The sequence below is a fragment of the Phoca vitulina genome, unplaced genomic scaffold, assembly GCF_004348235.1.
Source record: "Phoca vitulina isolate PV1807 unplaced genomic scaffold, GSC_HSeal_1.0 scaffold19, whole genome shotgun sequence".
In the NCBI taxonomy this organism is placed as follows: Eukaryota; Metazoa; Chordata; class Mammalia; order Carnivora; family Phocidae; genus Phoca; species Phoca vitulina.
In genome coordinates, this window is record NW_022589722.1 from 13,919,464 (window position 1) to 13,944,433 (window position 24,970).

Sequence of the window (24,970 nt, forward strand, 5' to 3'; positions counted from 1 at the left end):
AGCGGGAGCGGAAGTGTCAGGAGGAGAAGGCGGCGGCCGGCCGTTTGGTTCACGTTAAAATGACGACCTTAGTGCTGGATAACGGAGCCTACAATGCCAAAATCGGTTACAGCCATGAAAATGTGTCGTAAGTGTTCTCTCGGTCCTTAGGACAAGACAGACGCCTAGTGGTTTCACAGACTACCCTTCATCTCAAGATCACAGTAAACTGCAAATGTCTCTACTTGGCCCTAACCTGCGCCAGAGGGATGCTCGGGTTGGAGCTGGCCGACTGTAATGCTTTCAACTGGTACTTTGGTGTTAATTTAGGCTACGCGGCGCCGGAAGTGGGACATACGTTTCCTTTCGTAACAGGAAATAGCTCAGGAAAATAGGCTTCTAGAGAAGCGGTTCCTGATGGAGGGTTGCGTACAGAGTTGATGAACCCTCAGGAATCGTGGACATTTATGTGTATATACATATTCTTGAGGGCGCAGTTAGGGCTTTCATCATATCCTCAATGGGTTCTGTGACCCCCAAAAAGTTAAAAACAGTTCTTACTGGTTGGAGACGTTGAAGGCTTCGTGTCTAAGCCTTTCGTAGTGCTCATTGGCTGACCCGGTTGATAGAGTTGATTTAACAGAGTTACTACAATGGCATTCATTAAATATATATGTTATATATGTATATAGAGAGAAGAAAAGATGCTTTTCTTCTGTAATGTTTACAGAGGATTCCCCCCTTCCTCCTTTCCTTTTTTTCTTTTTTAAAGAGGACAATCAAACCGCGTAGGAATGTAAATTGTTAGTCTTCTGGAAATGTTTTGGCAATGTGTATCATTGTTTTTATCCTTTGACACAGTAATTCTGTTATCAGTCACCTAAGGAATAAGTTAGAAGTGTTTGATAAGAGTAAATACAGGATGCTCTATATTATAGGCATTGTGTATGGTAAAAAAAAAAAAATGGAATGCAAGCTGAATAATCAATAGAAATTTGACTAAAATTATAATATAACCATAAGATTGACTACAGTGCAGTTTTTAAAAATCACGTCCCCCTGTCGCCGGATGGCTCAGTGCATTGAGCATCAGACTCCTGATTTCGGTTCAGGTCATGATGTCAGAGTCTGGGATTGAGCCCGGTTGGGGTCTGCACTCAGAGGGGAGTTGGCTTGAGATTCTCTCTTTTCCCTCTGCCCCAACCCCTCCTCGCCCCTGCACTCTCTCACTCTCTCTCTCTCTAAAATAAATCTTTAAAGAAAAAATCATGTCCTCAAAGAATATTTAAACATATAGAGAAATGACAGCATAGTAAATGAAATAAGCAGATACAAAACATTTTTACGTTATCCCAGTATCCTTTCCCTTTCTCTCTCCTCTCTCTCTCCCCCTCCCTCCCTCCTGCCCTTCCTCCCTCCCTCCTCTCTCTCCCCCCCCTTCCCTCCACACACATGTGCACATGTATGGTTGATGATGACTCTAGTTTGTCTTCCTAACCAGATTGTAAGCCTATGGTGGGCAGCAACCATATTTAAAACTACTTCTTACTTCTGTAGCCTGTAGTGTCTGCTAATTGAAAATCTTTGGCATCCTAGAGACTTAGTTTTAATGGCAAGAATTTTGAACCTGTAAATCTTTTACCAGAGTGGTATTAAGATTTCCACATTAGAGGGGTGTCTGGGTGGCTCAGTCAGTTAAGCATCTGCCTTCAGCTCAGATCATGATCCTGGGGTCCTGGGATCAAGCCCCACAGGGCTCCCTGCTGGGCGCAGAGTCTGCTTCTCCCTCTCCCTCTGTGTGCTTGCACTCTCTCTCTCAAATAAATAATAAATCTTTAAAAAAAAAAAATTTCCACATTAAAGCCAGAAAGACCAGGAACTTTACCTAAGCTCTGACTGTCATCTGTGTGATAGCAGGATCAATACCCACCTGGAAGGATTTCTTAAGGATTACTTGAGAAAGATAAAGGGTCCAGTGTAGAGTCTAGTGCATATTAGAACTTAAAAAAAAAAAAAAGACATTTTTTAATTATTCGAAGACAAAGTGGGAAACACTGGTTGTGGATATTTTTTGTCACGGAGGGGGGTGGTTAAGTAATTGTATTTTTTGGAAGTGAGTATTTAGGGAATAATTATATTATTTCTTTGTTTATAGGGTAATTCCTAACTGTCAGTTCAGGTCAAAAACAGCACGTCTTAAAACTTTTACTGCTAACCAGATAGATGAAATAAAGGACCCTTCTGGACTCTTTTACATCCTTCCTTTTCAGAAGGTAATTCAGTTATATGTCATTTCTAGCAATGTAGACCTAAATGTAAAGACAGTTTTTAAATGTATAATTAGGATTTTGTATGTATGGAAATATTTTTAGATCTCTGAGAAAAAGTTATTTAAATTTTAAATAAGATCTTATTAAAACCAAAAATTGAAATTAAGTTGTCTTCTTAGCAATAAATGACCATGACTTAGTTACTGATTGTGGGTACTGAATTTTACTTCTTTATGTTAAAGCTAAATGAGATGAACACATTAAAAAAAAAAGTAAGTATGGAGTGGCATCTCCTTAAACAATGTTTGAGTAGTGAACGTAACCATAAAGAGAAATTAGTGGTTTAGACTCTATTAATATGATTTTTAAAAACTATTCAAATATTTGTGATCATTTATACAAGAATTTTTTTAGGGCTACTTGGTGAATTGGGATGTTCAAAGACAAGTTTGGGATTACCTTTTTGGAAAAGAAATGTATCAGGTAACAAATTGGAGTATGTATTCAAATTTCTATTTCCATGTCTTATTCAAATGAAAAGTTACAGCAATAAGAATTAGTAACTCATGTTAATGCAAGAACCAACAGGATAGGATATAAAGCTAGTTTATGCCTTAATATGACTTAAATAAATCTGTTGCACATGTTCACTGTGTATTTATATTGGTCATATTTTTAACTTTTAAAAATTATATATACTGCCAAAATATACATATATATGAAAAGTAGTACATGCTTGAGATTACTTGTGCTAAAATCTGGTAGGGAAGAGTGCATGGTATGAAAGTGAATAGACTCAGAATTTCTACTGAATAGTCTTGTGCTGAAAGTTGGCGCACACTGGCTGATGAGAAGCAATTACATGCGTTTCTTCCCAACTCTGTGTTCAGAGTTTGGTGACTTCAGGATAGCTGGAAATCAGCAATTGTGACAGTATTTATAACACAGAAAGTGGTAAGCCCTACAAATCAGAGCTTTCCCCCCGCCCGGAGATTTGGTTGTTGAACATTTACCAGCACACACTGTAAGGTGGGTTGAAGGGGGGGATGAGATTGCAAATGTATGGACATTGTTTCATAGGCAACGTCAAGTCATGGAAGGGAAGACTTCTGTGGTGAGAGATACGTTTGGGGAGGATGATCAGATTTCTGATTTAGAAAAATACTTGCTGATAATTATGCTAGCAGTACAGAAGACCGAATGAGAAGAGAACGGAGGCAGAAAGGGCATTGCGAAGGCAGTGGCATTATTTCATGTGAGAGATAAGGCAGTATCAGGAGAGACGAAAGGCCAAGGGCAGATTCCAGAGAGTAAGTCTGGGATTGGGGTTGAAGGTAATTGAGGTGTCTAGTTTTAACTTTTGAATATGTTTCTAGTATACATTTAAGTCCCTAATATACTGTTCTTAGTTTTGATTTTTTAAATATTAAATAAGTATAAATGAATAGAAGTGGAATTTGAGGTTAAGGGAGTTTGTGTGAAACTCAAGATTATTCATGTCTACTAGTAGACCAATTCACTATCTCATTTTTATTTTCACAATAAAATATTTTTGTCCACATAGCTGAATTGTGAATATTATGTGAGAATTTTGTGCTTTTAATGTCTGTAGTGTAACTTTAGGTATAGTGAATGAATATTCAGTTTTTAATGCTTCTTAAGAGTGTGGGAGAGAATTATGTAAACATTAAATATGCTAAAGCTTCTGGCCTTTTAACTTTGAAAACAAAACATCTAATGCTTGAAGTTATATTGTTCATTACGTTTGCATACTGATCTTCAAACAATCTGATAGTACCATTTTATTAATGCTATCATTAAGAGACTTAAAATTAAATAATAAAGTGATGAATTCTGTAATCAGACTTCTGGGTTCAAATCCTAGCTATGACCCTAACTAGTTACATGAACCTTGGTAACTTACTCAACTCTTTTGTACCTCAGTTTGCCAGTTAAATGGGGTTATTGTGAGGATTATTGTGAGGATTTAATAAGTTTGTTTATATATGTAAAACAAGTGTTTTATAACTACAAAATTATAAAACTTGTGGGATTTTTTTTCTCTCATAGGTTGATTTTTTAGATACCAATATTATTATTACAGAACCATACTTTAACTTCACTTCAATTCAAGAATCAATGAATGAAATCCTATTTGAAGAATATCAGTTCCAAGCAGTCTTAAGAGTAAATGGTGAGTTAAAGTTTTGATTGGAGTTAATTAATGGGAATATGGATATGAATAGGGTAAAGAGAAACACTTAAAATTGAAGAATATTGGGTGACATTCTTTTAGATTTCAAGAAAATAAAACATGGAATTTAAAAATTAGATTGACTCTTAGAGATTATCTAATCAGACTTTTCTTCATCTTAATACTAGTACAGTATTTTCTCCCTAATGCAGTTACTAGCCACATATATATTTTTTTAAGTGATCTCTATGTGGGGCTCAAACTTACAACCCTGAGATCAAGAGTCACATGCTGTACCGACTGAACCAGCTAGGTGCCCCACTAGCCACATATTTTTAATTTCTAAAAGATTATTGTTTCTGAGGTAGTTACCTCTTCTGCCACTGATGTGTTTGCTATCATTATTATTATTATTCATTGAAATAATGTTAATAGCTCAGCCTGCCACTATGTGGAAAAACAATCTGAAAATAACATCCAGAAGTAAGTTTATGAAAGACTAGAACTACATTACATGACTGTACAATGAAAGTATTCAAATATTTAGCTTGCATGATTTAAGTCCATATGAGTGATATTATACTAAATGGTTAAGAGCACAGTCTCTAGAACAGTGTTCTTCAAGGGTGATTTTGCTCCTTGGGGACATTGGCAATGTCTGGAGACATTTTTTGTTGTCACAACTGGGAGGGTGCTATTGGCATCTAGTGGGTAGAAGACACAGATGCTGCAAAACATCTTAAAATGAACAGGAAAACCTCCAGCAACAAGGAATTACCTGGCCCAAAATGTCAGTAGTTTTGAGGTTGAGAAGCCTTGCTCCAGAATCACACTGCCCAGGTTTGAATCTTGGCTCTGTTGCTTTCTAATTGTATGACATTGGGTATATTATTTAACTTCTCTGTGCTTCAGTTTCTTCATCCATAAAATGGAATTGTTGTGAAGATTAAAACACAAATACTCGTGGAGTTTTTAGCATAGTGCCCAGCATGTAATAAATGCTCATAATTAAGTTATAGTGTTAAAATAATTAAGTCATGAATATTTACCTTTAAAGATTGATCACAAAATTTTAAAAATCACATTTACCACAAAAATGTGATGTTTTAGTTTAAATGCTTCAGAGGGTTTGTGACAATTATGAATATTATTTTAAATTAGCCTATAGAAATAAAGGAAAGTTTTTGTCTTTGTGCTTGCCGTAATTTGTTGCCATTCTTTATTGCTTTAAATTAAGTACACTTTTATTTAATGCAGTTTTTTTTAATCTTTTTCTAAATAGCTGGTGCTCTCAGTGCACATAGGTATTTTCGAGATAATCCTTCCGAATTGTGCTGTATCATTGTAGATAGTGGATATTCCTTTACACATATAGTTCCTTACTGTAGAAGTAAAAAGAAAAAAGAAGCAATTATTCGGTGAGTTGTATTCAATTTTCATGTTTTTCTTAGGTTAAAACCGAATGAAAGGTATGATAAACTGAACCAAATTTGAATTCTCCCTTTTTAGGATAAATGTGGGAGGAAAACTCCTAACCAATCATCTAAAGGAGATCATCTCTTACAGGTAATACATAGCTTTGATTTGGGGGTGGGGGGGCAGGGTTTGGGTTGACTGCTGTTGATGAACTTTTTAGTAATTACAATTATTCTTTAACCATTAGTTGTAACTTCAGGCAACAATTCTATATTATTGCTTTAAAAATCACATCACATATATAAATGCAAATAAAGTTCAAATTGAAAAGCTTTCTAGTCAGGTGCCTGGCTGGCTCAGTCAGTGGAGCATGCAGCTCTTGATTTGTGGGTTGTGAGTCTAAGCCGCAGTAGGTGTAGAGCTCATTAAAAAAAGAAAAAAACAAAAAACAAAAGCTTTCTAGCATATAAAATGCTAGTGTCCACCAAAATTTGGATATTTCCGAATTCTAGGGAGTTTAATATGTTTAATATTTTAAAATTATAGAAGTTATAAATATTATACATTATAAAACAAATTAAAAATGCATTTAAGGAAATCAGGGTTTCAAAGGAAAATAAATCTACCTCCCCTTTCTGTCTCTCATGTCAATTCCATTCCACACAAAGTATGGTCTTTACACTGTATTTATCTATTATATTTTTAGTCTCTATGAGCCTTAATAATATTGATATTTCTGTTTGTGAATTAACCAATATTAGTTGACTATCCATCGTTAAAAGATGAGGAATTAGTGTACTTAGCCACATCCCAACTCTTCTCCCTTTCCTAAATTTTGTTTATGCTATTATTTTAATTTTGTTTAAAAACTTAAGTGAGATTTTTTGTTTTGTAAGTAAAATTCTTAAATCTCAATTTTTCACTACATTAACTTTGGCTGGTATGACCCCGTCAGTATCTCTTAGCTCCCCTCTATGTCATGTGAGAAAATAAGTGAATCTGCATTTCCTTCCGCCTTTCCTTCCACGTTTTCCTTCTTTCTTCTGTCAGATGTACCATTATTTTTTGAACAGCTCTATTGAGATATAATACATATCCACACAATTCACGTATTTAAAGTGTACATTTTCAATGGGTTTTAGTGTATTAGAACATTTTCATTACCCCCAAGAAAGACCCACTCCCCTTATCCTTCCTACCCAGCTTTAGCACATTGTAAAAAACTTTTTATTTTGAAATAATTACAGACTCAGGAAGTTGTAGAATAGTACATAGAGCCTTGTGTAACCTGAGTAACATGTTATATAACTAATACAGTATCAAAATGATAAAATTGACGCTAGTATAATTGTTTCCAGTTTTCACCATTTTTTACATGCATTTGTGTGTATTTCTATGCAGCTTTATCCCATGTATAGATTCATGTAAACACCACCACAGTTAAGATGTAGAACTATTCCATCACTCCAAAGGAACTCCTTTGTGCTACCCCTTTATATTTGCTTCCCCACCACGTCCCTCTCCCCTAGCAATCTCTAATTTGTTTTCTACTTCTGTAGTTTTGTTATTTCTAGAAACAGAATCCTATCATATGTAAGCTTTAGACAGTGACTTTTTTCATTAAACATAATGCTATACCATTTCTTCTTAATTATTGAGATAACATTTGCATATGATTTTTTACTGTAGTTAAGTCTTGCCTTGCTTATACATTAATTCTAAAAATGGAAAGCTCATAAATAGCATATACAGTGTTAAGGTTATATGAATGTTATTCATTGTAGAACCAAACAGAATTGGGCTCGGTTTTAAAAGGTTTAGATACTTAGTTCCTGTATCCCCATCAGATTAAAAGCAGCAAATTTGAAAGGCAGAGAAAGTTGAGACAGATGAGAATGTTAACCAAAACCCAGGCAGTCTGAGACTAGAGCCTGTGCACTAAATCATTCATTCTTCCATGCTGACTGAAAAAAAATTCATATATATTAAAAAGGGTAGGTGTTGAAGTTGAACTTGGAAAGAACAACCTGGCAAGAATACTTAGAAATAGTTTTGGGAGGGGCGCCTGGGTGGCAAGGTCGGTTAAGTGTGTCTGACTCTTGATTTTGGCTTAGGTCATGATCTCAGGGTCTTGAGATCAAGTCCTGTGTAGAGCCCTGTGGTGGGCTCTGCGCTGAGCATAGAGACTGCTTAAGATTCTCTGTCTCCCTCTCCCTTTGCCCTCCCTCCCGCCCCCCACCGCTCACACACTCACACTCTCTCTCTCTAAAAGAATAAAAATAAAAAGTTAAAAAAAATAGTTATAGGGTGCCTGGGTGGCTCAGTCGTTAAGCGCCTGCCTTCGGCTCAGGTCATGATCCCAGGGTCCTGGGATCGAGCCCCGCGTCAGGCTCCCTGCTCCGCGGGAAGCCTGCTTCTCCCTCTCCCACTCCCCCTGCTTGTGTTCCTTCTCTCACTTTGTCTCTCTGTCAAATAAATAAATAAAATCTTAAAAAAAAATAAAAAATAAAAAAATAAAATAAAAAAATAGTTATGGAAAAGAATAATAGTGAAAGGAGACTTTCTCTAGTGGATGATAAAGGATTTTAAAATTGTAATAATTAAAGTGATACTTAGATGAGAATTAAATAATAGATCAGACAGACTGAATAGTTAATTCTGAATCAAACATTGTAAAAAATATGTATATAAATATTGATAATTCAGGAAAGGGTACAGGGAAAGTTGGTTATTTGGAGAAAAATTTTCCTTTGCCTCATACACTAAAGTCCAAATGGGTTTAAGACTTAAATATAAAAATAAAACCACAACAAGAAAATATTTAACTGAGTTGTTAAGAATAAAAATAGTAGAAGCAATAATAAAGGATATAATTTTCCTACATCTTTTTTTTTTTTTTTAAAGATTTTATTTATTTAGGGGTGCCTGGGTGGCTCAGTTGTTTAAGCATCTGCCTTTGGCTCAGGTCTTGATCCCAGGACCCTAGGATAGAGGGAACCTGCTTCTCCCTCTCTCTCTGCCTCTCCCCTCTGCTCATTCTCTCTCTCTCTCTCTCAAATAAAAAAAAAAAAACTTTAAAAAATATTTATTATTTGAGAGAGAGAGAGAGAGAGAAAGTGGGAGCGGTGGGGAGGGGCAGAAGGAGGAGAGGCAGAGAATCGAGCAGACTCGGTGCTGAGCACAGAGCCCAATGTGAGGCTCGATCTCATGACCCTGAGATCATGACCCAAGCAGAAACCAACAGTCACACGCTCAACCAAGGCACCCCGGTGCGCCCCACATACAACTTCTGGCTTGGTGATGGAGCACTGGGTGTTATACGCAAACAATGAATCATGGAACACTGCATCAAAAACTAATGATGTCCAATGACTGAGCCACTCACGTCATGATCCCAGGGTCCTGGGATCGAGCCCCGCATCGGGCTCCCTGCTCTGCGGAAAGCCTGCTTCTCCCTCTCCCACTCCCCCTGCTCGTGTTCCCTCTCTCGCTGTGTCTCTCTCTGTCAAATAAATAAATAAAATCTTTAAAAAAAACCCAAACTAATGATGTACCGTATCGTGACTAATATGACATAATAAAATTTAAAAAAAGAAAAAAGTAAACTTTTTATTAAGGTAAAACATACAGAAAAATTTACAAACGTTGAATGTACAACTCAGTGAATTTTTAAAAACCGAATACACCCAAGTAACCAGAACACAGCTCAGGCAGAATATTACCAGCACTCTAATCCCTCTTTGTCCTCTTCTAGTCTGGAAAACCACTGATTTCAAGCATTCGTGAACAAAAGTAATATAAACCTGAGAAATAAGCTTGAAACAAATATGACACCAGGTTGTTAATCTTTAATATATTAAGGGCTCTTATCAATCCTCAAGAAAAGCACTACCTTGGTATACAGTGGCTACTAGATGATTCTCAGAAAACAAATGGCCAGTGGCACAGATAGATAATCATTAGAATTACATACAGTCAAAGGATATAAATGGATAATTCTCAGACATAAAAAATGTTAAACATCTGTACTAATTACAAATTCAGTTAAAATATTGAGCATTTATTTAGGAGGTTGGGATATACGAGTTAACAAATAAGAATTTCTCTTTTTTCATGGCACTTCCTAGTAGAAAAATGCAAATTAAAATACCACAACTTTTACGATCCAAATTAATAGAATTTTTTTCAAAAGATGATGTTGCAAAAAAAGATAATGTTGCAGATTGTGATGCTGGCTGCTGATTAGAGCATAACTTGAAATAACTTTTCTGGTAAACAGTTTGGCAATACACTAAGATACTAACAGTATTTCAAATTCTGTGTCCTAGAGTATGAATAAATAATGAGATAGTCTGAGATACAGATAAAAATACCTGTATTGCATCAATTTTGAGTTTTCTCACATCTCTAGTTGGGATGGATCTTCCAGTTGTTGGTACCTTAGAATTGTCATAGTTAAATTATCATCTTTTCTTCTCTTTGGTGCAATAGTGAATCTTGCGGTAGAATATGGCGTATATGAAGATAACAAAAAGCAAAAGGAAGTAATAATGTTTTTTACTTAGTGTAAGGACTATGCTAAACACTTTACATGTGTAATTAGAATCATTTACTTCTTACAGATGTGTTAAGTTGGTGATCTTATTATTATTACCCTTTTAGAGTTGAAGAGATTGAGTCCCAAAGAGGTAAAGTAACTTGGTTGCTAGGTTGTGATTCAGCCAAAGTCTCTGGGGCACCTGGCTGGCTCAGTCGGTAGAACATGTGACCCTTGATCTCAGGCTCATGAGTTCAAGCCCCATGTTGGGCATAGAGCCCACCTAAAAAAAACCAAAAAACAACAAAACCAAAGTCCACGTTTATAAACACACAAGTATCTTTCCTCCCTGATCTAAACTTCCAACACTAGGAACATTAATAAATACATTTTAATAGATCCTCTAATAAATATTATGGGGCAGTAAATAACCATATTTTTAAAGAACGGTAGCATAAGAAAATGTGAGATGATATTGAGTCTAAAACAATAAGTATATGTAGTATATATGTGTAGAAATAAATATTCAGAGGGAATAACTTCACATTTTTGTTGTATCTTTTTTTGTATGTTTTTTATTGAAGTATAGTTGATACAATGTTAGATTAGTTTCAGGTGTACAACATAGTAATTTGACTACTCTATACTTTATGCTGTGCCTGCTATGAATGTAACTACCATCTGTCACCAAAAAATGCTATTACAATACATTGACTATATTCTCTATGCTGTACCTTTCATCCCTGTGACTTACTCGTTCTGTAACTGGAAGCCTATACCTCCCACTCCCCTTCACCTATTTTGCCCATCCCCCTACCCTCTCTCCTCTGGCAATCACCAGTTCTCTGTATGTATGGGTCTGTTTTTGCTTTGTTTTGTTCCTTAGATTCCATATATAAGTGAAATCCTGTGGTATTTGTCTTTCTCTGACTTACTTCATTTTGTATAAAGCCTTCTGGGTTCATCCATGTTGTCACAAATGGCAAGATCTCATTCTTTTTTATGGCTGCTTAATATTCCATTGTGTGTGTGTGTGTGTGTGTGTGTGTGTGTGTGTGTGTGTGTGTACATACCACATTTTCTTTATTCATTTACCTATCATTGGACACTTGAGTTGCTTCCATATTTTGGGTATTTTAAATAATGCTGCAGTAAACAGGGGTGCATATATTTTTTCAAATTAGTGTTTTTGTTTTCTTTGGGTAAATACCCAGTAGTGGAATTACTGGATCATATAGTAGTTCTATTTTTAATTTTTTGAGGAACCTCCATACTGTTTTCCATGGTGCTTACACCAGTTTGTATTGCCACCAACAGCACATGAGTTTTTCTTTTTCTATATTGTTACCAACACTTATAATTTCTTCTTTTTTTGATACCAGCCATTCTGACAGGTGTGAGGTGATATCTCATTGTTTTGATTTGCATTGAGAAGATGCATTGAGCATCTTTTCAGGTGTCTGCTGGCCATCTGTATGTTGTCTTTGGTAAAATGTCTATTCAGGTCCTCTGCCCATTTTAATCAGATTATTTGTTCTTTTGGTATTGTGTTCTAAAATTTATGTATTTTGGAGATTAACCCCTTATCAGATAAATATTTCAGATAAATCATTTGTAAATATCTTCTCCCATTCAGTAGGTTGTCTTTTCATTTTGTTAATGGTTTCCTTCACTATGTGAAACACTTTTATTTCAGTTTACTTCCAATAGTTTATTTTCGCTTTCATTTCCTTTGTGTGAGGAGACATATTTAGAAAAATGTTGCTAAAGCCGATGTCCAAAAGATTACTGCCTATGTTTTCTTTAAGGAGTTTTATGGTTTCAGATCTCACATTTAGGTCTTTAATCCATTTTGAGTTTGTTTTTGTATATGGAGTGAGTTTTCCCAGCACCGTTTATTGGAGAGACTATCTTTTCTCTGTTATATATTCTTGCCTCCTTTACTGTAGATTAATATAAGCATGGGTTTATTTCTGGGCTCTATGTTGTTCTGTTGATCTATATGTCTGTTTTTCTGCCAGTACCATACTGTTTTGATTACTATAGCTTTGTAGTATATCTTGAAATCTGGAATTACGATACCTCCAGCTTTGTTCTTTTTTTTTTAATTTTATTTTATTATGTTATGTTAATCACCATACATTACATCATTAGTTTTTGATGTAGTGTTCCATGATTCATTGTTTGCGTATAACACCCAGTGCTCCATTCAGTATGTGCCCTCTTTAATACCCATCACCAGGCTAACCCATCCCCCCACCCCCCTCCCCTCTAGAACTCTCAGTTTGTTTCTCAGAGTCCATCGTCTCTCATGGTTTGTCTCCCCCTCCGATTTCCCCCCCTTCATATTTCCCTTCCTACTATCTTCTTTATTTTTTTAACATATAATGTATTACTTGTTTCAGAGGTACAGGTCTGTGATTTCAACAGTCTTACACAATTCACAGCGCTTACCATAGCACATACCCTCCCCAATGCCTATCACCCAGTCACCCCATCCCTCCCACCCCCCACCACTCCAGCTACCTTCAGTTTCCTGAGATTAAGAATTCCTCATATCAGTGAAATCATATGATACATGTCTTTCTCTGATTGACTTACTTCGCTCAGCATAATACCCTCCAGTTCCATCCATGTCATTGCAAATGGCAAGATGTCATTCCTTTTGATGGCTGCGTAATATTCCATTGTATATATACACCAGATCTTCTTTATCCATTCATCTGTCAATGGACATCTTGGCTCTTTCCATAGTTTGGCTATTGTGGACATTGTTCAGCTTTGTTCTTTTTCAAGATTGCTTTGGCTATTCAGAGTTTTTTGTTGTTCCATATGAATTTTAGGATTATTTGTCCTACTTCTCTGAAAAATACTATTGGCATTTTGATAGGGATTACATTGAATCTGTAGATTGCTTTGGGTAGTATGGACATTTTAATAACATTAATTGTTCTAAGCCATGAGCATGGAATATCTTTCCATTTGTTTGTGTTGTCTACAGTTTTTAAAAGTATCTTTGTTTTGCTTATTAACCTTGTGTTTCTTGGGTTCACTCATCAGATATTTATTAAACATCTAATATGTGTCAGGTACTGTGTGCTAACTCACTATTATGATCAGAAAAGAAAGTGCAGAGAGTTAAGTCATTTTAGCAAGATTCTATTCAGAATGGTTGGAGGAGGAAAAAGTTTGCTCTCTAATAAATGTTACCTTATTTAAAGCCTTTGTTTTAGTTTCTTTCTGCAAACTGGATTAATATTTGCCCTCAGAGGGATAATGTGGAGATTAAATATAGTGGAAGTGTGATTATTCTATAAAGTTGAAAATATTTTACACATTCAAAAATTTAATATTTTAAAAAATCAGTTACCCAAAGATTTAACTCCAGAAAAAATATTTTAAGTAATTGTAAATTATACTTACATTTTTCCATTTCAAATTTTACAGTTTTTATTTCTGTTTAGGCAGCTACATGTTATGGATGAAACACATGTGATTAATCAAGTGAAAGAAGATGTGTGCTATGTGTCTCAGGATTTTTATAGAGATATGGATATTGCAAAGTATGTATAATAGTAATCTAAGAATTAGAAAGTTGATTCTTGGGTAATGCTATACATAGTTAATTATTTCACAAGTCTCTATTTTATTTTCCAGGTTGAAAGGAGAAGAAAATACAGTAATGATAGACTATGTTTTGCCTGACTTTAGTACAATTAAAAAGGGCTTTTGTAAGGTAATTTTAAAAATCCTAAATGACATTGCTTGAAGTGACCACCTCAGTCAGATCTGAAAAACATCTAGCTGGATTTGGTAGAGTCTAACAGAGTTGTTGATAATTGCTTTTCTGCTGACCATTTCTCCAGACACAAGTGTATAAATAATTAATCAATATCTCATTAAAGTTATTTAGAGAAAGAACCATCAGCTGAATGATAGCACATGGGAAAAATCTGGAGATAGATAGTATCATTATTTATATTATGGTTAATCCTTTTCTGTTTTCTTAAGAATTAGTTTAAATCCAGTTAGAAGTTGGTTATTTGCCAGTTGTGAAAGTTATTGACATAGCTGACGTGGCTGAATTTTACTTGTTTGGTCTGATATGATCAAATTATAGTTGAAAAGGGCAAAATCCAGTGTACTTTCAAAGTGTTGAGAAGCAGTTTTTCTTGGATGTCAAAATAATTTCTCCTTATCTTTGATCAGCTCAGGTAAACTGTCAGTTCTGTTTGGGTAAATGTGAAGTTTGCCCTTTAGCTGACTTGTTGGAGGACTATTGGGAAGTTAAAAATCTTTGGTCAGAAATGTAAGCATGTTTCCATAAGGAAATGTTTATGATATCATTCATTGTGGTATATTTTAAAAGAGTGAAAAATTGAGAAGAGCCCAAATATCCACTAATGGAGGAAAATAAATAAATTTTGATATATTCATATTATAAAATAAGCGGTAGTGAAAATGAAGTGGAGCTACATGATAATCATGTATACATCTCAAAAACATGTTTCTGTCTAAAATATCTAAGACATGATGATGTCTTTAAGCAAGTTTTAGGAAGATATGTATATTTTCAGGCTGTATGGAATAATTTATGTTGCTTAGAAATAAAGTATGAAGTAAAGGTATAAAACTGTATTGTGAGTGATAACACCAAATTCAAAGGGGGAGTGTTAATTTATAAAGTTGTATCAAACTAGTTGATGAATACATGGGTTTTATACTTCTTTAATTCTATACTTCTTTTAATTATACTTCCTTATATGCCTAAAATTAAAAAAAAATTTTTTGGACATATTATTGAGGTGAAATACAAATCAGAATTCTGAGGAGGCCTCATAAAATTAAAATCACTCTGTAATGTACTTAGAGACAGATACTTGTGGAAGGACCTAGGTTGGGTTTCAAAAGTGGGTGTTGGGACAGATTATGAGATCAGGTTGCCTGTTCATGAACGGGAAGCCCAAGTCCTCTGTAAGATATTGAAAGTATATATTTTTTCTTTACAGGACAATGAAAACTGCAAATAATAGATAATACCATCTTCATATATTATTGCTCATCAAAACACTCCAGTTATATAAAACACCTTATGGATAATTTGCAGCATTTTGTAGAGATAATGGTGGTAATCTGTATTTCACAGGGATGGGCCCTGAGTAAAGTCTCAGTGATTCCCAATTTCTCCAAACCTGACTGATCATTGGACTCACCCAGGGTACTTGAAAAATAATCTGTATCTATGTTCTCAATTCCTGTCCCTGGAAATCCTTGTTTGAAAACTTAGTCTTAAAAATCTCTTCCAGATAATTGTACTGTCAGCTAAGTCTGGAAATTTTTTTTTTTTTTTAATGTAGTTCCCTCCTGCCCTGCAAATAACACCTTATCAGTTTAGTGGGCTAAATGCAGCCAGTTTTCTCCTTGCCAAAGTATAAACCCTGTTTTCTCAAACCTGTACCTTACATAGTGAGCCAGTAGGAATGTGGTTATTCCTCCAAGTGACCATTGTTTTATTCATCATCTTTGGAGAAAAAGGGCAGAAGCCACATAATATTGTTTGCAGCTCTTTTATTGGCCTTTGGCTTTGTGATCAGTATCTGGTTATAGGTTAAGCTTCATTAACTCAGTGTAGACTCCTTGTTATCAGTTGAATGAACAGAGTCAGTTGGCCTGGACTTTTGCCAGATGATGGAATGTTACATTGCGTTTTTATTTCAAAAATAATAGTTTAATCTTTACTTTGTCAATTAATGTTAAAATTTATAATTTTTTCAGTGTCCTTGACCTTGAATAATGTGGCAGTTAGAGGTGCCAACCGACATCCCTCCCCCCCCCATGCAGTTGAAAATCTGCGTATACCTTGACACCCCCCACCCCCACAAAAAACTTTACTACTACTAGCCTACTGGTGACTAGAAGCCTTACTGATAACATAAAGTTGATTAACACATATTTTGTATGTTATATGCATTATATATTATATTCTTGCAATAAAGTAAGCTGGAGAAAAAATGTTATCAAAAAAGTCATAAGAAAAAGAAAATACATTTACGGTACCATATTATAAAAAAAATCTGTGTATAAGTGGACCCATGTAGTTCAAACCCATGTTCAAGAGCTACCTATACATGTTAAATCATGTGTATATTGAAAAAAAAACCCCAAAAAATACAAACAAAAAAAAATCATGTGTATATCTTAATAATTTTAAGATTTAGAAACAATTTTATTTAGTATATGTTAGGATTAATCCTAAAATGTGTAATTTTCAGAAGAGTAAAAAAAAAGTTATTTTGAATTTAGTACTTCATTAACTTCATTTTTGCCTGATATGCAACAACTCTGATGAAAGTTGATATATGTTTATGAAATTAGAAAAACAATAACTACATAAAATGAAAAAAATTATTATTTGAGTGCCCTTATCCTTAGGATATTGTTAAAACTTGGATTTTGATAGTTTATTCAAGAATATTTTTAAACAATTGGGAAAATGTACAATCTTCATTTTCTAGTACTTATGATAGTAACAAAAACAATAATAAGCTCTGTAATATTGTTACTGATTACAACTGATACAAATTTCAATTTTATCTCTTATCAGAAAGGGGATGCCTACTGAAATGTAATGTACTTGATGGACTTAAATTGAGAAAATCTGGCTCATGATTAATGATTACAGGAACAGTTTCTGCAGAGCCATTGTAATTTAAACTGATCATTTCTTTTATAGTACTGGGCCAAATTTATGAGGCTGTGTAGTAATCATGGCCTACATTGACTAACATAGCAACTCCCAGTAGCCCTTATAAATTCCTTCTTTTGTCTATGTCTAAAAAAATCTTTTTTGGAGTTGTACTCTTAAAACAGAAACTGCTTGTAGTTCCACATTATATATTGATGATTAATGGTTTTAGAGCCAATATTCAACAAGGATATCTGGTTCTGGCTCTTTCCCCTAGTTTAGATATTTGAGCCTGGGACAATCACATGATCCTCTTCTGTAAAATCTGGGTAATGGACTATATAATCACTAATGTTTGTCAACTGAATTTCTCCCAAGTGTGCATCTGTTTCAACTTATTTTGAGTGTTGACAAAGTGAGTTATATCCTTTAAACTCAAGCCAGTATCACTTTTAAGTGAATTTATAAATTTATAGGAGATATTTTCCTTTCTGTCCAAGAAGGAAGAATACTCTGAGAGGATACTTTCCTCTTTGCTACTGTAACAGTAGTTTATTGGGTTAAAAGTTTTCCTTTCTCTTCCTTAAGTATTATGAGAATTGTGTAATTTTTGGATATTCTTGTTTAAGAATAATGTTTCGAACTTGGACTTTCCAGATTCCAGATGATAGAATTCAGAATTATAGCCAGGTTAAGAGAGGCAATGTAGTGGAAGGAATATATTGTATGTGCTTTTGATTATTAGATGAATGATCTCAAGCAAGTCATGTAACCTTGCCAAACCCAATTACATCATTAATAAAAGGAAAATAGGCCTACCTCACGGGGTTATGTGAGAGTTCAATGGGATAATGTATATAAAATGCCTAATACAATGAATGGCACATTGTTGACTTACATGCTGTTATTCAAGAATTTATTGAGTACTCATTATGTGCTAGGTAGTAGACATGTGATGGTGAACAGTATAAACTGTGAAGGATAATATAGAGTGATAGTGGAGAATAATGGAGGGACCGCTTATTTGGAAGTCAGCAAAAGCCTCTTTGAGGAAGCAGAAATCTGGACAGAATAGATGACTGATTATATTAAGGGATCTGTAATATTCTTTAAATACATTACTCTTTAGTAATTATTAATATTTTTATATATTTTAAGTATTTTTTACTTATATAAAAGATTGGGTTATGTGCTGTTTCAGGAAGAAAATTGCATATATAATTGCAAGTGAATGTCTATAATTGAACCTAGAAGAGCTGATGATTCTTAGTAAAATTGGAAGGACCATTATTTTAATGATGTAGAGTGTTGTAGAAGATTATTTTTTCTGGCCCCTCAGGAACACAGCTCAGCAGAATATAAATAACAAGAAAATTGCATTGATGAAGTCCATGGATTTCAAAATTGATTTCTGAAGATTGAATAAATGAATTTAAATATTTAGGTTTTTTGTACAAGGGAAAAGGGAAATCTTTTGGGGGGACAGGAAAGCAAGGTTTATTAATAGCAAAGTGATAGTACAAAGCTCCCAAGGAGGGAGGAGACCTGAAGGGCTTGCCTGGGAAAGGGGAAATCTTGATAGAATACAGCCACAAGATCCACTAAACATCTAGAACAGGAAAGTGGGGGTACCTGGCTAGCTCAGTCTGTAGAGTATGCAACTTTTGAACTTGGGGTCATGAGTTCAAGCCTCATGTTGGGCGTAGAGCTTACTTAAAAATACATACATACATACATACATACATGCATACATAGGAGAGTGAAAGTAGGTAGTAGTGATAGAAATGTAAGACATACTACATGTTTTTTGGAGTATGTTCTTTGTTCTCTAGGACCTGAAGTTGGTCTGTTATTATAGGCAGGTTAAGAAGTTCCCTCTCCTCTGTTCTCCTTTCTTTCTGTTTTAAAATGTAAGGAATAAGGCCAGATCATCTTTTGGAGAACAGCTGCATTAGAATGAGCAATTATTTATTCGTGTGGTTTAGGCAACAGAGAAGGCCACATTTTTCTAACTTTTGAGAATCCTGAAACTTCCAAGAACATGGTTAATACATTAGTAATAACATGTTACTAAATGTTATTAGTCATATGGACTAGATAATGTAGCTTAAACTTTTTTATCTTATTTTTCTTTAAGCCAAGAGAAGAGATGGTGTTAAGTGGAAAATATAAATCTGGGGAACAAATTCTTCGTCTGGCCAATGAGAGATTTGCTGTTCCAGAAATACTCTTTAATCCTTCTGATATAGGCATTCAAGAAATGGGTATTCCAGAAGCTATTGTCTATTCAATTCAGAATTTACCTGAAGGTACATGAATAAAGTATTGAATGGGAATGATATTTCTAAAAAAACTCATAAGCTCTGTGAACTATAGAGAAATCACCTGAGTTTTCTAAGTAATTTCAGGCACGTGGCAAGCCTGTTTTATTTGCAGAGATTTCAGGTCCCGTAGTGCACTTGAATAATTCTTTATTGGTCCTAGATTAGAAATTTGATACAGGTAAAGTTATGGTTTGCTTAAACTTGAAGAAATTAATCTCTTCATGACTATTAAAGTGCTGTATCTGTTTTAGAAATGTTTTGATTTAACTCAAATTACACGGAATAGAAATTTATGATTTAACAAAGTGATGGTTTTTAGCTATTGATGGGACTGGTTTGTCTTTTCAGTTTTATTTGGACTAATATACAGGAAGTTAATTTAATGAGGCTGAAGTATGGTGCTTCTCAGTGATGTGTGGGTTCTCCTGAAGCAGGATTCACCTAAATAATTTTCTAGAGTGCTAGAGAGAACTTTTATATCTTGAAAGTGTCTTCCTAGTTCATAAGGAACAGTGCAGGCGTTGGAGAAAATCTAGCTCCTGCAATTTTTTAATGTCCCATTAAAAAAAAGAAAAAGAAAAAGAAAATCCCATAATGCCATCACCTTAATGTAGTTATTTCACAACTGTTTTCGTATTAATGTCTCATCAATTTCGTGTGTTATATGAAGTTGTAGGTGGTGCTGTACAGCATTTTATACTGCACTGCTTTAATGCCGTGAGACTAAGTGTCAGTATAAGTGGACTGTGTGCTGCTTTTGTGAACAGAAGCCTTAGGTGTGGCAGTCATTACTTATTAATTCCTCATAGATTTCCCCATGGTGGCTTTTAATACCAGCTAACCATATGGCACCTAATAAGGTTTGCCATCTTGTAACTTTGAGTGTAGAACATAAGCTCCTTTATTATTATGGATCATGAGTATTTTTCACTGTCAAATGTAATGTTGCACAATAAATAGGTCTGTCTCAGTGAGATCACATGGAAGTTTGGGCTTCCAAGTTAAAATGCCTTGAAGGCCCTCCTTTTTAACCTTACCTTAGCTCACAGTCTCAGCCTACAGACAGACCTCCTCCATTTTAGGGAAGAACAAGTATAATTACCAAACTTCTGCTGCTAGAATGTTACTCATTTATGTATTAGCTTACATGTGTATATAAGTAGTCAGTAGTTCAACCTCTTCACCTTAGCCTTTCTTTTAAAGATCTCTGAGGTCATATTTCACTCTGTTTAATGGGTCAATTTTTGTAAACTTTAACTTCATTATAAAATCTTATAAATTATAAATAATTTCTATGGTTATTAAAAAGTTATATGGTTTCCCAACTGGTAACTGTAACTGTTTGCTCTTGCCTAAGCCCTCATATCTATCTTTCTGGAAAGATAAGTAAACAGGTTTTCTGATGCCTTTTCTTCTTCTTCTTTTTTTTCCCTCTTAAAGAAATGCAGCCGCATTTTTTTAAGAACATTGTTTTGACAGGAGGAAATTCCCTTTTCCCAGGATTTAGAGATCGGGTTTACTCAGAGGTTCGATGTCTCACTCCAACAGATTACGATGTTTCAGTTGTGCTGCCTGAAAAGTAAGTGTTGGCTGATACAGAAATAAAACATGCAAGTCATTTTGTAGATAAAATGGTCAATAGGTAGACTTGAGTTTAAAGCCTGGTTCTAGCAGGTTTATTTCACCTTTGGAATCCTTATTTTCCCTTTCTCAAAAATTAAAATAATAAACCTGACATTTCAGTGGGCAGCTTGATGCTAAGATGCTGAGTGTAGTTCCTGAGGAAGGAGCTTAGTGGGGCCACATCCTGTTCAACGTTTTTACCTTGTAAATAAAGAAACAAGGGCTCATGACTTGGCAGAGGCCTTATAATAAGTTATAGGCCTTAAAATAAGTTAATAGCAGTGACCAGGCTAAAATCTAGTTCTCTTTATCTTGAGTTGGGAACAAATACATGTCTCTTACCAAAAATATGTCTAAATAACACCCCCCTCACCGCTGTCCCAGTCTTAAGTTGCCAGGCAGAGTTGCAAATAAGACTCCATATACCTGACTTTTTTTTTTTTTGAGAGAGAGAGCGTGAACAAGGAGAGGTTGTGGGGAGGGGCAGAGGGAGAGAGAGAATCTTAAGCAGGCTCCATGCCCAGCACAAAGCCTGACACAGGGCTCGATTCCTTGACCCTGAGATCATGACCTGAGCCAAAATCAAGAGTCAGACACTTAACCGGACTGAGCCACCCAGGCGCTCCCCATATACCTGACTCTTAATTTTAGAGTTTTTTTTTTTTTAAGATTTTATTTATTTATTTGAGAGAGAGAGAATGAGAGAGAGAGCACATGAGAGGGGGGAGGGTCAGAGGGAGAAGCAGACTCCCTGCCGAGCAGAGAACCCGATGTGGGACTTGATCCAGACACTCCAGGATCATGACCTGAGCCGAAGGCAGTCGCTTAACCAACTGAGCCACCCAGGCGCCCTAGAGTTTTGTTTTAAAGTAAAGTAGAATTTTTCTAAATCAGTAGCTGTAAATAGAAGGCCCTCATCTGCTCACTTAATTTATAGCTATCAGATTAAAGAATAAACAATTGTTGGAATAATATTTGTCAGCATTAATGTTCATTTACTTTGTAGAAAATGAAGCATACTAGATTTTTATCCTGTGTATTTAATTATTATTTTTCCACCATGTTTCATTATTCCCCACGAATATTTTTTTTTTTTTTTTGCTTTCTTTTCCCCCCCTACACACTTTTTATCCTGCATTTGAAATGCAAGTCATGCATACATTACAGGCCAAGGGATCCACAGAAATAATTTTTATTCTTTTATTCATCAAATCTTTATTGTACAACTGTTTTATATATGTATGTATGTTATATGTACATAGGTAAATATATGTTTAAAGGTTAGGAAATACAATGAATAAAAACATTTATTAACTTTTCATTATTTTTCAGATTTTAAACTGATTTGGAGGAGAGGAACAGTAGAAATAGAATTGAGTCATAACACAAAGTATAACCTTGGTTGAAGATAAAACCAAACTAAATGTTTTATGTGTTCTAGTTTTACTTACCATGTCCTATCATGTAAATGTTTCATTTATTAGAGGTAACAGTGTAGCAGCAAAAGCACAGACTAAAAAAAGTTCTGGGTTAAAACGTAGTCCCACACTTAACCTTTCTGAACTTCATTTTCCAAATCTGTAAAAAGGGAGAATAGTTGTAGTTGTTTCATGGGTTGTTGTGCAAAATAGATGACATATCTTTGCCACATACAAAATTTAGGTCCAGTTATGACAGTGTTTTTCCTTTTATGCATTTTTGACCTATTGTATTCTTGTTTTTAATTAGAAGTAGAGGGTCTATAAATTCAGGGCACAGGGGAAAAAAAGAACACTTAGTTGTACTAGTGACCAAGGTTCTTTTCTTTCTTAGTTTACCTTATTCCTATGAAGCTTATGCTTATTTTCACACTTTAAGTGATTTTCTGTTAAATCAGGTTGGGTAGAGATTGCCACGTTTTAGTTACTAATGAATGTTTTCTGGCATTTCAGTTCTGTAAAATCATCTGGGTTCACTTATTTTAACTTTATTTTTAGCCCTATTACTTATGCCTGGGAAGGTGGAAAATTGATATCAGAGAATGATGACTTTGAAGATATGGTAGTAACAAGAGAAGATTATGAAGAAAATGGACATAGCGTCTGTGAAGAGAAATTTGATATTTAAGAAACATTCTGAATTAAAGGTTTAATTTCAATTATCTTTTCAAAGTAGGTTAAGGACCTGTGTTACCTTTGATCCTAAGATAAGCTCTTAAACTTATGTAAATACTTTGATCCTTGGCTAATTTTCAAAGGTTTCTTAGCTACGTTATTACAGTAAACTGTATCTCAGCCATATTTTCATTTAGGAGTTAGACTACCATAACAGTGCTTACATTGTTCCTGAGCGTAGGTTATCTTTCATTAGAAGATGAAAGAGTGAATGTATTTTAAATTTAATTCCTTATAGCTGAGAGCATGAACATACCTGTCTCACTGGTCAGTTTTCCTTGGAAGGCTGTTTTGTGTGACTTTGAGTTGGGAGGGATTGGCTAAAGTGTTTTCTGGCTGATATGATTTCTCTTTTATAACTACGTATTTTATCTAAAAATTGTCATTTTTATTTATACATACTAAAGTTGGGAAGACTAATCTTATTTGTGTTTTACATTTATTTTTTATTTAGAATAAGTTGGAAAGGGTGGAAACCAAAGCCAATTTATTAAAGTGCTTTTTGATCAGTACTGTGTTGGCAGAAATGTATTATTTCATTCATAAAAATACTGTACCGTTTTTTAGGATGAAAAGAAATTTGAAGTTAACTCAGGGTTGGTCAAAAACTCTTGAAACAAATGTTAGTGGTTTGTTTTAAAAATGCTTATACGGGGTGCAAAAAAAAAAAAAAACCCTCATATGACTCACAGTAGACACAGTAAGGTGTTAAAAGCTACAGATTTCCCATTTAAGGGAACAGCTGGTAATGACGTTAATGAATGGAGCAGGTAGGCTTCTGTGCTTGGCAAACAGTAGGAACTCATTTGGGCTATCCTAAGCAAAACAAAATTTATCAGTAGGACAGAGTTTGTAAAATTAGAAGAAAAGACTGGACCAACAGCCTTAGGAAGGATAAAAAACCAGGATAACCTTAGGAATCTAGGTTACAGAAATTGAGAAACAGTCCTTTTAGAGCCCTGCCATCAAAATAGCTTCTCTATTTTCTATCTTAATGTCATTATGTTCATGAATCAAATCCCTGCCAGTTTCTTTATCCTAGTTAGGATCATGCATTTACCCCATGCCTTCAGGGACTTTGATAGTGCTACTAAGATAGCATAGAGTAAAAGCAGGTAGTTTCCCAAAGGAAAATTAAGGTGAAGAGACAGATGCTGATCAGAGTGAAAGAGATGTCAAGTACAATTTCACTTGGATTTTGTTGGGTTGGGACTTGGTCAGTCCTTCCTAGACTTAGGCTGGAAGTTGCAAATTAAGTGTGTGTTACCCAGTTACTAGCACTTAATCTGTGGGCAGTGTAGCAAGAAGGTGCTGATAGCATAAAATAAGGTTTTGCAGCCATTCGGTGTAACTGTTAGAATTTCAAGATGATGTGGTGGAGGTAAAAAGGTAAGTCCCTATTTAAAGGGCTCTCCTTGACTTGGCAGGATCTCATGTTGGACAGGCAGAATACTTAATCATCACCAACCAGGTGTTTTTCCTGTGAGGAGCAAGCATTCCTCAAAGCTGCATTCCCAAAACATGCCCCGGCCTTGAAGTCTTCTGTTACATTTTGCTGAGAATGATGTGTGTGTGTGTTCACATGCTTACGACAGTAAACTAATTTCTGTATGCAGTGTGCGTCTCATAGTGGTCATCTTTGAGACACAAAAAATTCATTTCTGAAATTAATGAACATAGATCTTTATCCTCTGTCTCTAGAGCATTAAAGCTCCCATCCATTTCAACACCTATCTAATTTAGAAACTTTATTGCTAGGGATTTTATTTTAATATTATACAGTAAGTTG

General features: G+C 34.9%; 1 protein-coding gene across 2 annotated transcripts; it reads left to right on the top strand.

The window, feature by feature from the left end:
- On the top strand, positions 1–23,693 carry ACTR6 (actin related protein 6). Of its 2 annotated transcripts, none has more exons than XM_032416602.1 (11): positions 1–127; positions 2,135–2,252; positions 2,664–2,732; positions 4,320–4,443; positions 5,726–5,861; positions 5,953–6,009; positions 13,861–13,959; positions 14,054–14,132; positions 19,219–19,390; positions 20,846–20,984; positions 23,005–23,693. In XM_032416602.1, exons 1-11 carry the CDS (start codon positions 60–62, stop codon positions 23,132–23,134), a joined length of 1,191 nt encoding a protein of 396 aa, XP_032272493.1. In that variant the 5' UTR covers positions 1–59; the 3' UTR covers positions 23,135–23,693. The 2 variants fall into 2 exon arrangements, with proteins under 2 accessions (XP_032272493.1, XP_032272494.1); XM_032416603.1 differs by having other exon boundaries at positions 36–289.
- Positions 23,694–24,970: the final 1,277 nt, after the last annotated feature.

What these genes read in the sequence shown, in the direction of transcription:
- ACTR6 (XM_032416602.1), top strand. Translation starts at nt 60, where the DNA reads ATGACGACCTTAGTGCTGGATAACGGAGCCTACAATGCCAAAATCGGT. An exon ending in TACAGCCATGAAAATGTGTC is followed by an intron (nt 128 to 2,134) that starts GTAAGTGTTCTC and finishes CTTTGTTTATAG; the next exon opens with GGTAATTCCTAACTGTCAGT. An exon ending in AGAGATATGGATATTGCAAA is followed by an intron (nt 13,960 to 14,053) that starts GTATGTATAATA and finishes TTTATTTTCCAG; the next exon opens with GTTGAAAGGAGAAGAAAATA.